The following is a 14,001-nucleotide window of genomic DNA, read 5'->3' as shown; positions in this document are numbered from 1 at the left end:
ATATAACTTTTGAAAAATCACTACTCCCTGTTAAATATGAGGCCTCTGTTTCATCCAAGAGATCAGCCCATTTTTTACATTCGTAGACTTAAATGAGTTGATCTCATGGCATGAGAGGGAATAGTGGTACATAGGTTAGGAAGCAGAGATATAAAGTGGTTGAGATGAAACAAAGCTACAATGGATCACAAGAGTTCAGATCATGATGATCAAAATGTGAATGCTTCACTCCTTCTTTAAAAGGGGAACAAGAATACGCTTGGCAGGGAATAGAGAGGCAAATATTATAACAGACACAGAAGGAACACCCATTCAGAGCTTGCCCCACATGTGGCCCATACATATACAGCATGCCAATTAGACAAGATGGATGAAGCAAAGAAGTGCAGGCCGACAGGAGCCGGATGTAGATCGCTCCTGAGAGACACAGCCAGAATACAGCAAATACAGAGGCGAATGCCAGCAGCAAACCACTGAACTGAGAATAGGACCCCCGTTGAAGGAATCAGAGAAAGAACTGGAAGAGCTTGAAGGGGCTCGAGACCCCATATGTACAGCAATGCCAAGCAACCAGAGCTTCCAGGGACTAAGCCACTACCTAAAGACTATACATGGACTGACCCTGGACTCTGACCTCATAGGTAGCAATGAATATCCTAGTAAGAGCACCAGTGGAAGGGGAAGCCCTGGGTCCTGCTAAGACTGAACCCCCAGTGAACTAGATTGTTGGGGGGAGGGCGGCAATGGGGGGAGGATGGGGAGGGGAACACCCATAGCAAAGGGGAGGGGGAGGGATTAGGGGGATGTTTCCCCGGAAACCGGGAAAGGGAATAACACCCAAAATGTATATAAGAAATACTCAAGTTAATAAAAAAAAACAAACAAACAAAAAAAACAAAAAACAAAAAACATCCCACCTGCTTCTCAGCTAAGTGTTGTAGGTCAACTCACATACTCATTCTAGGATCATGTGTCATGCACCTGAGTAATCTTCAGGCTTAGATTTTATTACTACACCTTATACATATTAATAAATATTGCAATCTATAACACAAATATATACATTATATAATGATTTTAAAAGTGAAAATGTACTGACAGTTACAGATTTTTAAGTCTCTCTTTGTCAATATGAATGAATGCCTTGAGACCTTTCCCTTCAATATTCATAAATGGCTGTAGGTTATGTAATTGAGCAAGTTTATGGAGAGAAATGATTCAGGAAGGATGAAGAAAGCAAAATAATGATCATAATGTACTGTATAAAAATATGCTTACATTTATTTTAATTCATTTTATTTTCATTTTAATTTTTAAAATCACCAACTTGTGATGATCAGGAATAGTTATGCACACCTTTAATTCCATCAATATGGAGAAAATCGCAGGATAATCAATATCTAATATTTTAATACCAGGTTGTTCTACATAGTGAGCCCAGACCAATGACAGTTACCCGGTCTAAAGAGAGGATTTAAGAAAGTCATGCCCTCTGGCTATGAATATGTATTTCTCTTTGTGAATGTGATGCTGTGTATGTGTATATTGTAACAGATTTCTGTATCTGTAACTGTGAGTGTATGTGTGTCAATGTGGTTGCAGTTCTGTAGGATGTCAAGTCCCCTGTACTTATCTTTCCATTAGAAGACTTTTAATTGTCCCAGTTTGTTATTTTTTATATGGTCAACAATATGACTAAAAGCAACAGGGGTAGGAGAGAGTTTCTGCCATCTTGATTTTTCTTTCTTTCTTTCTTTCTTTCTTTCTTTCTTTCTTTCTTTCTTTCTTTCTTTTAATTTGGAGCTGGGGACCGAACCCAGGGCCTTGTACTTGGTAGGCAAGTGCTCTACCACTGAGCTAAATCCCCTACTCCATCTTGATTTTTACAAAACATCACAGAGGAAAGTTAAGACATGAAGTCAAAGAAAGACCAACTGTGTCTCCAAAGTTATTGTACATCCTTTCTAAGCCAACCCAGGAATGCAGAACTACAGATGGCACCAACCACATCTGCCTGGGATATCACATATTTTCATTATTTAAAAGAATATCTCCAGAGATTTGCCTATAGATCAATCTGTTGGATACATTGTTTGTGTCATTGTTTGTTTTGTTTTTGTTTTTCCAATCAAGGTTACTTCTTTGCTGAAGACCATAGTTTGTATTGTGTTGATAAATTTCCAGCCACCATACAAATGGACAGTCTGGTACTGTCCTAGCAACAATTAAGTGAGAATCCATATATGAACTACATGTAAGTAAACAAATGACTGAAGAAAGATATTAATAACGATCCACTTCTGAAATTTAAGACAATTATAAATAATGTGTGGATTTATCATGAACTCATGCTTTTCCTAATGACATTTTCCTAGTAACTTTATTGTCCAGAGATTTATTGAAAAGCAGTATTGTGGGAAAGAATAGGGACATAGATTATCTCTGAAGTAACCAAAGACAAAACACATGAATAAGTGAACTCATACCACGTTCCCCAACATAGTACAGAAAGGTGCATTATTTCTATGATACTCCTTTCCAAATTTTTTAACTTCAATGAAAATATCAGAAAATCCCAAGATGAGACGTACTGAGAATAATGTCTGAAAAATATCCTCCTAGGCCTCAGAGTATCAGAGCAAGAAGAACACAACACTAATACTGTTAATGACCATTAAATGGATGGCTTTTTCCCTAATGTGACAGCTCTGCCCCCACAGATGCTCACAGTACAAAGATTATGTGCAATAAATTAAGAAAAACAAAATGTGGGGACTCCAAGGCCAAGTAATAGATGCACATTCTCAGAGTCCTAGCAAACAGATTGTGATAGCTCTGTCCTTCTCTTCCCTGGTGTTTCCATTACCAAGGTGTGAGGAGAAACTCTCCAGTCTCTTACTCTCTATGGTGATCAACACCAGGTTCCTCATGTTCATGCCTGCCCTCTGCTCCACTTTATCTCATCACTCAGTGATCTCTGGCTTACTATTCACTTCAGTTAACATAACAACCAATATGGTGTCAGACTACTGATTTTTATGGTTTGTTATTAACTGCTCACTTTCTCTTCACTCACCAATGCATAATCATATTTAGAACACTTTGCTACAAGATGAAACAAGAGACAAACAGAGATATATAAAAGTACAATGATATAGAGAAACTGACATGAATCAAGAGGTGCACAGACTAGGTCCCAACTACAGTGTCCTTAGTAGGAAGGTTAAGTCACTCAGCCTCCTGACATAGGATTGTCATCAGTCCCTTGGATCTACTCTCTGATAAACCTTTGAAACAAAATGGACAAAATATTGGTGAACTGTTTACTTAAAAGATATATCTTCAGTAATGATGAGACTAAACTGAATACACAGAAAGTTTTTTCTAAAACAGTTGATTGCTAATATATAAAAAAGTATAAATATATAGTTAAAAATCAATTTGATGACTATTTGCTAAGTAATAACTATACAGGTTTTTGCACACAATTAAATAATCATCACTTCAATATTTTATACTAACCCTACTATTACTTATGGTGTCAATTATTGTGAAGATAGCTTGAAAATCAATTGAAATCCAAGGCTATTTAATGTTTGTGGTTTTGCACCTTTATTCTCAAACTACCTGGTGAAGGAGGTGCCACTAATGCTGTTCTGAAGAGAATAATGAAATATAAAAAGCTAAAGAAAAATAAAAAAGAATCCAAGAGAAAAAATTCTGGGGAAAAAACAATCCCCAATTCCATCTTACATCCTCTAGTGCAATTTACAAAGGTATAGGATTGCATTGAAGATAAGGTAACCTAATCTACTTGTAGTACATGAATAAAGATTCACCTACTGAAAATCTCCCTATCACTCTGCCCCCTTTTTTGTTTCCAATGATTTGCAATGTGAGTAATACTGTGTTTTTTTTTTTTTAATTTGGAATTGGATATCCACACATTACCAGGGAAAAGTTCCTGAGTTTTCAGCTCCATTTTTCTAAGCACAAAGGTAATCTCAGGAACATGGTGAGGAAACTAGATATTCTGCTCTGTACTTCCTTATATCATCTCAAGAACCTCCCCCAATGCAAAGTACCCCATAAGCTCAGACTAAAAGCCCAGGCCTAGCTGAGGAGCCACATCTCCTTCTTATTAGAGCCTCCATCACAGCATGGCTGTCCTGGTACTGTTGTTCTGCCTGGTGACATTTCCAAGCTGTAAGTGTTTCAGAGTGTCAGGAGAGGAGAGGGACTCAGGCACTTATTCCATGGGATGAATGACTAATGATGATGTTGCTTATCCCCAGGTGTCCTGTCCCAAGTGCAGCTGAAGGAGTCAGGACCTGGCCTAGTACAGCCATCACAGACCCTGTCTCTCACCTGCACTGTCTCTGGGTTATCATTAACCAGCAATAGTGTAAGCTGGATTCGACAGCCTACAGTAAAGTGTCTGGAGTGGATGGGAGTAATATGGAGTGATGGAGGCACAGATTATAATTCAGCTATCAAATCCCGACTGAGCATCAGCAGGGACACCTCGAAGAGCCAAGTTTTCTTAAAAATGAACAGTCTGCAAACTGAAGACACAGCCACATACTTCTGTGCCATAGACACAGTGAGAGAAATCCAGTGTGATCTTGCACAAAAATTTCACCACAGGGATTCTTAGGACCAGCAGTGGGCTCTAAGGATCAACAAATTCTTCCCAGGATCACTTCAGAATCTAGGAAGTTCTGGCCTATACTGTTGAGCATGGGTTTTAGTGTTAAAGGTATCGACTCTTCTTCCAGCCATGGAGATTATCTAGAACATTATCTTCAATGTCATATTCTATCAAACTTCTTGTTTCTTCACACAATAGAAGAATCAATAATCTATAATCTAATAGTATAAAATAAGAACAAATTATTGAGTTAATATTTATGAAGAAAACTCAGTGAAACAGTGGTTGAGGACAGACAGTGAGATTTGGTAATGTATTGTTTTTCTCTGACTGCAGTTTTAGTAACATTTCTACTTTTTCTTAAATGATGTTTGAAAACAATTGGATTCCTCTTCTCTAACATAAAGTTTTCAAGTACATGTCAACAAGTTAAAGATGATACAGTTAGCATTTTTAATGCTAAATCACAGTATCTTCTTCCATATATAAAACACATAATACATGACTATTAACTGTGGCCAACATCCATACATATTTTTGAAATAATCATTTTCTTCTAATTGATTAGTCTTCTCATTTTACACTGTCTGAGCTATGATCAACTGGACGGCTGTGGGCAGTGAGAGAAAAATCTGAAACGGTTGAGTTAAGGCTTGAAACTAGAGATGGTAGGAGCTTTCCCTGGGTCCTCAGAACCAGGACCCATTCACTTACCTGCATCCTTCCACTTCCTCCTCTCCCTAGGATATTTGTAGCAGTCAGTCACTTACAAGCAATACCTCCAACCACTTCCCCATGTAGATGAGACACCCCTAACATCTCAGACCAAGCCAATCAGAAGTACCCACTGTCAGAGCCCAATCCACCCCAGAAAGGTTTACAAAGATCCTATCCAGAAAGAATAAAGGTGTGTGAGAATAACTTAGTCTTCTCAGAGAATCTGTTATAAGAGTTGTAACATCACCAACAGGAAAGAGAATTTCTCTCCTAAAATGCTGCCAGGAGCTCCCCTGCACTACGGTGTCCAGTGCAGCATCTTGCAACAACAGCAACTACAGTAGCAGTGGAGACAGCTGCAGCAGAGGCCATGGAGCCCAAGGAGGCTATTCCCCTTACCTGCTCATGCATTTTCACCTTTGTTTGAGCCCTCCCATCCGGCCTGGCTGGAAATCTCTGTGGAGAGCCTCCAGTACACAGGTCCACAAATCAGCCTGACTTAGTTTTACTTTCCTTCAGATTAGTTTGGGGGTACCATTTGAATAGATGTTTTGTTCTCTTGGAGCTCCTATACCTGGTGACTTTTCCAAGTTGTAAGTGTGTCAGGCTTTCGGCAGAGGAAAACATGCTTGATACCTATCACATGTATGACTGCTGGTGATGTTACATGACCCCGGGTACCCTGTAGAGATTCAATTGAAGTAGTAAGGACTGACCTTCTGCAAACCTCAGAGAGCCTATCTCTCAACTGCCCTCTCTCTGACTTCTCATTAACCATCAATGATGTAAACTGGGACCTCCAGCCTCTAGGAAAGGGTCTGCAGTGGATGCTAGCAATATGAAGTAATGAGATCACATTATATAATTCAGTTCTCAAAATCTGAATCAGAGTCACCAGGGATATATCAAAAAATCATGTTTTCTTGAAACTGAACAAAGTTCAAACTTAGGGAACAACCATCTATCTCTTTGCCAGAGAAACATTGAGAGAACTTCATTATGAGCCTAAACAAACAAAAAAAGTGTCCTCTCTATGGAAAATGTTGTATCAAACAATTTGACAAAGCTTGAAATGGCAAACACTACCTTTTTCTTTCATATGCAGAAAAATCATCAAATTTCAGGGACTCTAGCTAAGATTCCATATACATGCAGGCAAAATACTAAGATCAAAACGCCAAGTGATAGCACAGGCTAACAAGGACTTAGAGCAAGAAGACACCTCCATTGCTGGTGGGAGTGAAAACTAGTGCAACCTCTCTCAAATTACATTTAGTCGTTTTACAAAAATCTGGGAATACTTATAACTCAATAGCAAGCTATAACATCCCTGGGCACATACCCAAAGACTACCCACTATACCACAGAGACACTTGCTCAAGAATATTCAGAGCAGATTTATTCATAGTAGCCTGATACTTGAAACAACACAGGTGTCCCTCCACTGAAGAATAGATAGAAAATGTGAAACATCTAGACAGTGGAATACTATTGCGATAAAAAAAAAAGACATCATGAATTTTGCAGGCAAATTATTGGAACTTGAGAATATCATGCTGAGTAAGGTAACACAGAACCATAAATTACTTAAGATATGTACTCACTTATACGTGTACAATAGTCATAATGTGCAGAACAATCATGCTACAGTTCAAAAGCACAAGGAACTGGATAGTAAGTTAGTCCCAAGGCATGGTGAATCTTACTAAGAAGGGGAAATTAAATACTCAGTGGAGGTAGGCAGAGAGAGGGAATTGAGTAGAGAGAAGAGATAAGGAGAGGGCGGAAGATTCCAATCAGTTCTAGGGAGATAGAGGCAAGAGATGGCTAGGAATGAGAATTGAAATATGCATGGTGTTGTTGGGGGCATCTTTTTTTCCTAACTAGAGTTGTAGGACAGGAGAGTACATGGGAAGGCTATGACAGTAACCACAGCTGAGATTCCTACCAGCCGCGATATAGAGACTGAAGTGGCTACCTCTTGTACCATGACAGGACTTCAAAAGAAAGGATGGGGACTTCATTAACCCATAAAAATTGTCTTTCCACTGAGATTACAAAATTGTCTCCTGAGAGGCTTCCTCCAGCTGGATATTGAGGCAGATGCAGGGCCAAACAGACTGGGTACCAATAACAGAGCATACAGGAGACAGACCTAGACCCTCTACATATCTCTAACAAATACACAGCTTGGTCCTCATGTGTGTCCCCTAAAAAGTGGAACAGTCACTGTTATGGTCTCTACTGCCTATCATTGGATTCCTTTCCCCACACCCAAACTGCCTTGTTGAGCCTAGGTAGGAGAAGATGTGTCTAGTCCTGCAGAGAAAAGGCACCCCAGGGTGGGGTAGTATGCAAGGGTGACTCCTCTTATCAGAGGAGAAGGGGAAAGGACAATGTGGGGGGATTTCTAAGGGACAGGACTGGAAAGAGGGGAGAAATAGGGCGGTGATTGAGATGTAAAGTGAAAATAAATAAATAAGCAAGTAAACAATCAAATAAATAATGCAGACAGGGATGTTTGTCTGTAGTAGATTAGAAGAGCCAATAGAATGGAGGTGCCCTCAAAATTCACTTCTCTTAAATATATCATGTGATTTTATTTTATTTGAAAAATTGAAGTTCTGTAACACAGTAGTTGTTGTGTTTATAAAAAGATAAAGAGTGAGAGAAGGAATATGTTTTGGTGGATGAATGGTAAGGTATAGGGTAAGGGGGTAACTCCTCAGGCACATACTGAGGCATTCTTTCTCTCTGAGGGACTAGCCAAAATAAGGTAAAGTATAGAATAGAATTTGTTTAGGGCATAGGGAGGAGAGTAAAGAGGGTAGTAGGAATAAAGTCAGAGAGAGAGAGAGAGAGAGAGAGAGAGAGAGAGAGAGAGAGAGAGAGAGAGAGAGAGAGAGAGTATCACACAGAGACAAGCACACAGAGAAAGTAGAAGAGTAGAGGAGTAAAGGATGGCCTTGAGCACTGGAAAGGAGGGTACTAAGTGAGGAGAAAATGGGGATGGATTAGAAGGACAGAGTGGGAGGAAGAAGTCAACAGCAAGAGAGAGCGGAGTGGGCAAGCAGCCCCTTTTTTAGAGAGTCAGGCATACCTGGCTATTGTCAGGTAACTCTGGGGCAGAGCTTAGACAAAATGCAACAGTTGTCTTATTTTTCATATTAAGAACAGCATTTTTATCACTTGTCTGAGATGTGAGTCTCCAGGATAAAACATAGACTACAATAAAGAGAAGAGAGATATAGTATTCTCTTGGGCACACAACTTTCTGTCTTCTGTCCTCCTCTAACTAACTGGGATCCTTCCTTTTAGCCAGAGCATGTGGACAGAAGAGGATTCATAAAGTCCACATCTGTAATCACAACAGAAATGGAATTTAAATTCTAAGGAAACACTTCTGATAATCAATGATATTAGAACATTTAAAAAATGAGTGAAAAGAAGTGTTGCCTGGTTGGAGAGAAAGAGGTCCCTGTTCCCTATGAACATTAGGATGATCCTGTTCAATTTTGGCATATAATATTCAGGATTCCATGGATTTGGAAATAGCAATCATGTGACCCAAAAATCACCTGTATAGTTGTACACTGTTGACAGGTAGTGACATTTTCATTTGAAATATATTTTTGCATTTCGAAGTTCATTTCTTGATCTCACAGTCGCACTGTCTCTCACTGCTAGAATCTCTGTCAGGAGACATGAGGCGTTAAGTCATAGGAAGACACTCTCACTGAATGGTGCTTGTATCTCACATATACCTATGGTCCTCTTCCTACGTGATATTGTCATAGAACTAGTCCTTGAGGGACAGAACTTACCTCAGTCAGATTGTTAAAGATAATTTACTGAGGTGCTATGTGAATTCAAGGATTTCTACTTACTAGCATGTATTTTATTGTTTTTATTTTACAAGTTTACATGCGGACAAACAAGATGAAACCACTATACTGCAAGAGAGAAAACATTCATTGCTTTTCTGAAGTTCCTGTCAATAATCCCACATGTGATCATGTGACTCTATATGCAGAAAAGATACTGACAATCTTTATATTTCTGGAAGAGTTCTCCTGTCACTTTCCCCTGACCTAGGATAGAGGTTGATTGAATTTTTCTAATGGAAGAAAAACTTCCTTGTTTCTTTGTTTTCTAAAGTCAAGATTTATTGCCTCATACCTTTGATTGCAGAAGGCCTCTGTCTTCAAGGATTGAGAATACATGATATGTAACATCTTTGCATCCTACAACCTTGAATAATTAAAATACTTTAACACATGCACTTCAGAAAAAAAGTTATGGTAGTTGTTGTCTTCCCCAACTAAAATCCTACAATTGACTAATAGCCCTATAAAACCCAGTGAATGCCGTGGATCCTCTTCAGTAGCTGTACCAATAGTTGATCCCCAAATCTTCATTCAATATCTGGCCAGTGTCTTTTTTCTCTTCCTGTTCCCCATTCACACAGATCAAATACAGAGATTGTCAAAGGTCCTCAACTTATCCCACTAATCCAGGAAACAGTGTAATAAATGACCTTGGTCTTTAGGTCCCAGCACTCATCCTCTAAGGTTTCTCACACAGCCCCACATACCACAGCCACACATGCCAAAAGCTGCACATCCAACATCTCCAATATTCTGTACCTTATTTCGCAACCCTTCTCTGTTTAGATTATCTGTAGTTATGTTTTCACCATCCAGGGACCCTTCAGTTGCCCCATAGAGTGAGAAAATCCAAGAGGTAAATTGACACTTCCTCCTAGTCTTTGCCCTGTTCTCCAAAGCAAACATTGAACCCAACTATTACCTACATCTCTTACACTGGTTCATTATTGTTCCCTTGGCATGTTCACAAAAACCATATACAAACTCAGGTCTCTGTACCTCTTTTTCCAGATACCCGTCACCTCTCTCTCTCTCTCTCTCTCTCTCTCTCTCTCTCTCTCTCTCTCTCTCTCTCTTTCTGTCTGTGTGTGTGTGTGTGTGTGTGTGTGTGTGTGTGTGTGCAACTACAATGTTGGTTCTATTATCATGGTTTCAAACTGTTCCTTGAAATGTGGTGTAAAAAAATTTAAAAAAGAAAAAAGAAAACCTTCTTTAACATTGCCTTTACTGAGGGTTGCCTTACCTATCCAACCTTATATTTTGCAGCATATGTCTTAAAATTTTCTGTTATTGTCTTTGGACAATTCAGCCATCTAGTAGACACCTTTTTTCCCAAGTTTTGAAGAATTTTAGACTCCACATTTATAAATTTAGTATGTTTATGTCTCTGCCCTATCTTCCCCTTCAACAACCCCATATCTTTGTCAACGGCGTATCTCAACTCAACCACACTCAACATCATTGCATTTTTATTCCAAAAATCCTGTGCATATGTGCATGTGTGTAAGGCAAGCATTGCAGCCTAGAAAATTGACCAATGACCACATTGTGCTCTTCTCCATGAAATCTATATAAAGCAGTGCCTCATTAAGACAGAAGACCTAGAAAATACTTACAAAGTCTATATTAGGTTATGATTGGCTTGGTATCAGGTGGGGCTTACACAGATAACAGCCATCATCACGGCACGGATTGGATAGGCATATCCTGTCCACAAGACATTATTTTACAGTTCTCAACCCCAAGTTTCACATGTTTCATTTTCTCTATGTCCTCTTAATTCATGTCCTCCGAGCCTGGGAGGAATTTAAATGGAACTGTAAAATATTACCTCAAACAATAAAACAAAGCCTTGAGAAGAGAAACACAGCCTGTTTCTCTCATATGCAACACATTCTTTGGGTGCCTGAAGTTCTGAATTATATATTGTAGCATTTGGAACTAGAAACCTAAGAAGGGGACACATCGTATGCATATGACATGGATGACCGAGGACAAGGGAATATTGGTGAAAGCAAAATTGAAATGTGGCAAGGGGAACGGAATTGGGAGGACTGAAAAAAAGATAACTGATTAAATATGAAAAAGGCACCCTAAAGGTTAATTAAAAGCCACAGGTATATGAATTACGCTAACTTGAGAAAATAAAAACTAATATAATACAATATAAAACAGTCACATGTTACCTGGATGCAGAAAGAAAATGTTGGACGGGTGACTTTAAAGGAATAAATGAATAACTTCAGAATTAAAAAACGAGTGAGTTTGCTGAAAATAAAAAACCTTTCTCCATTGCCAATTTTGAGTCTTAGACAGGCTCCACAATGTCTAAGTTAGAAGTATCTATAAGGTCTGAGGACAGCATCCTATCATGAAGAAGTAAATTTCAGAAAAAGCCCAGTGTTCTTGTCACAAAAATGAGTTTGGCTAACATAACCTTACAGGAGTAACTGTCTCCAAGAACCACAATTGGGAGAAGCCATGTCCTGCCCAGGTATTGGAAAAGACTGAGCTCATATGTAGAAACACAAGTATGAATGGTGCTATTTAATTACATATTTATACTAAAGAATCCTGACTATGAAAACAAAACTTGTTCTGTGCACAAGGGCAAAAGGAAACTAAATGTAATATGGTAAATCTTTACCAAAAAAAATGTGAATATGAAACCACGAAACTTGGTCCAACTCTGTAACTGACATCCATGATAGTTCCTGAACATGTTGTAGCAGTAAGATATGCAAATAATTCTTCTGTATGCATATGAAAACGGGCCTGTCCTGAACTTGCAGCTCTGACAGAGGAGACCAGTCCTGGACTCTGAGGTTCTCCCTTTCAGTAATCAGTACTGCAGCACTGCACAGACGCCTCACCATGGACATCAGTCTCAGCTTGGTTTTCCTTGTCCTTTTCATAAAAGGTAATTGATAAAAGTGTGATTATCTCCGTTGTGTGCACATGAGAATAAGAAAATTTATTTTGTTTGTTTTGTTGTGTTAGTGAAGGTTTTCTAACCGGTATTCTCTGTTTGCAGGTGTCCAGTGTGAGGTGCAGCTAGTGGAGACTGGGGGAGGCTTAGTGCAGCCTGGAAGGTCTCTGAAACTCTCCTGTGTAGCCTCTGGATTCACATTCAGTAGCTACTGGATGTACTGGATCCGCCAGGCTCCAGGGAAGGGACTGGAGTGGGTTTCATCCATTAATACTGATGGTGGTAGCACTTACTATCCAGACTCCGTGAAGGGCCGATTCACTATCTCCAGAGATAATGCAGAAAACACCGTATACCTGCAAATGAACAGTCTGAGGTCTGAGGACACAGCGACTTATTACTGTGCAAAAGACACAGTGAGTGAATGTCACTGTGAGCTTAAACACAAACCTCTTGCAGGATACTAGTGACCAGCAGGGGGCACAAGGAGCACACGGAGCTTCTAGTTACTGAGTGTTAGTCTGTGTAGAAATACCTGGAACGAAGTAATTGTGGGACTCCTTACTGTCTAGGTTGCCTCTCTACAAGCATTCTATCTCCAAGTGATTGTGTAGTAACCCTTGAAGTAGACAAATGTTTATTCAATTTTCAGTTTTCCTGTTTAATATGTGCTTTGTATTCATTTATTTATATGTTATGGAGTTTCTTTGTCTCTGTGTTTGCCTCTCTCTTCAAGGCTTTGTTTATGTATTTCTGCTGCTCCTCTTCCTCTCTCTCTTTCTCTCTCTCTCTTTCTCTCTCTCTCTCTCTCTCTCTCTCTCTCTCTCTCTCTGTGTGTGTGTATGTGTGCGTGTGCGCGTGTGTGCATGTGTGTGTGTGTGTGTGTGTGTTGAGATGTATTTTCTATCCATCTACATAATAACTTTGAAATAAAGTCCATCACTAAGCCTGTATTTCATCACTAGACATGGATCACATATATTGCTAGACTGCTTGGTAAGTGAGTCCCAACATCACACTGTCTTCAAATCTGAGAAGTAGACTTTCTGATATCTTCCAAACTGAACTATTTTGTACTTATGGAGATGAAACACAAATCATCCTGCTGGTGTGGTAAGAGCTTAAAGCACAAAATTATACCTATACTCCCATTAAATATGACTTTCAATGTACAATAAACTACGACTTGAACAAAAGCCAGAAAGAAAGTCAAGAATCTGTTTGAGGACCCAGGGTCAGATCCCCCAAAAATAAAGCACACATGAGAGTGTATAAATATAGACCCAGGGCAGAGAGTCCATAACATTCCCTTCACTGAACACTATGTGGTCTTCAAGATAGAGTCAACATGGGAAACTAGTAGGGCCTGTGATCAATGAAGAAGATGACTTTGTGTCTCTCCGTGATCCTCACAAAAATCATATGACACAGACCTAACACAGACCTAACGTGTGGTATCAGTAATAAAAATCTGTGTGAGGTTCCAGAACTGAGACATAAGATCAATGTAACTAGTAATACTTACTGAGCTTCAGAAAGTTCTACACAGGTCCTATTCCACCCAAAGAGTAACTTTTCTTAGTTCTTTCACTCTCTGTACTTGTTACGGTTTAGTTTGTATAGTATACCAAGAATTTAACATAACAGATAATTTTTGTATTTAACACATTAATTTCCTCTCCTTCCCTCAGGTTTCTAAGGATTTTCTTTTATGTTGTTGTCTCAGAAACATGATGTAAATGATGATTGGTTCATTCTGAGATGGTGTCCCTCACCAGAAGTCAGGTGTGGCATTTATAATCTAAATATAACATACT

The 14,001-nt window shown here is 39.1% G+C and overlaps 2 gene segments (V, D, J or C); both read left to right on the top strand.

Annotated features, from left to right (window-relative positions):
- Positions 1-4,160: 4,160 nt before the first annotated feature.
- Positions 4,161-4,657, top strand: LOC102555436 (Ig heavy chain V region PJ14-like). The segment is given in 2 exon segments: positions 4,161-4,206; positions 4,296-4,657. Coding segments are annotated over 2 exon segments (408 nt in total).
- Positions 4,658-12,039: 7,382 nt separating this feature from the next.
- Positions 12,040-12,651, top strand: Ighl2 (immunoglobulin heavy chain like 2). The segment is given in 2 exon segments: positions 12,040-12,175; positions 12,290-12,651. Coding segments are annotated over 2 exon segments (408 nt in total).
- The last annotated feature ends 1,350 nt before the right edge of the window (positions 12,652-14,001 follow it).

The sequence above is a fragment of the Rattus norvegicus genome, chromosome 6 (genome assembly GCF_036323735.1).
Source record: "Rattus norvegicus strain BN/NHsdMcwi chromosome 6, GRCr8, whole genome shotgun sequence".
Classification (NCBI taxonomy): Eukaryota; Metazoa; Chordata; class Mammalia; order Rodentia; family Muridae; genus Rattus; species Rattus norvegicus.
The sequence above is the reverse complement of the archived record's forward strand: the minus strand, read 5'-3'. Positions and strand labels throughout refer to the sequence as shown.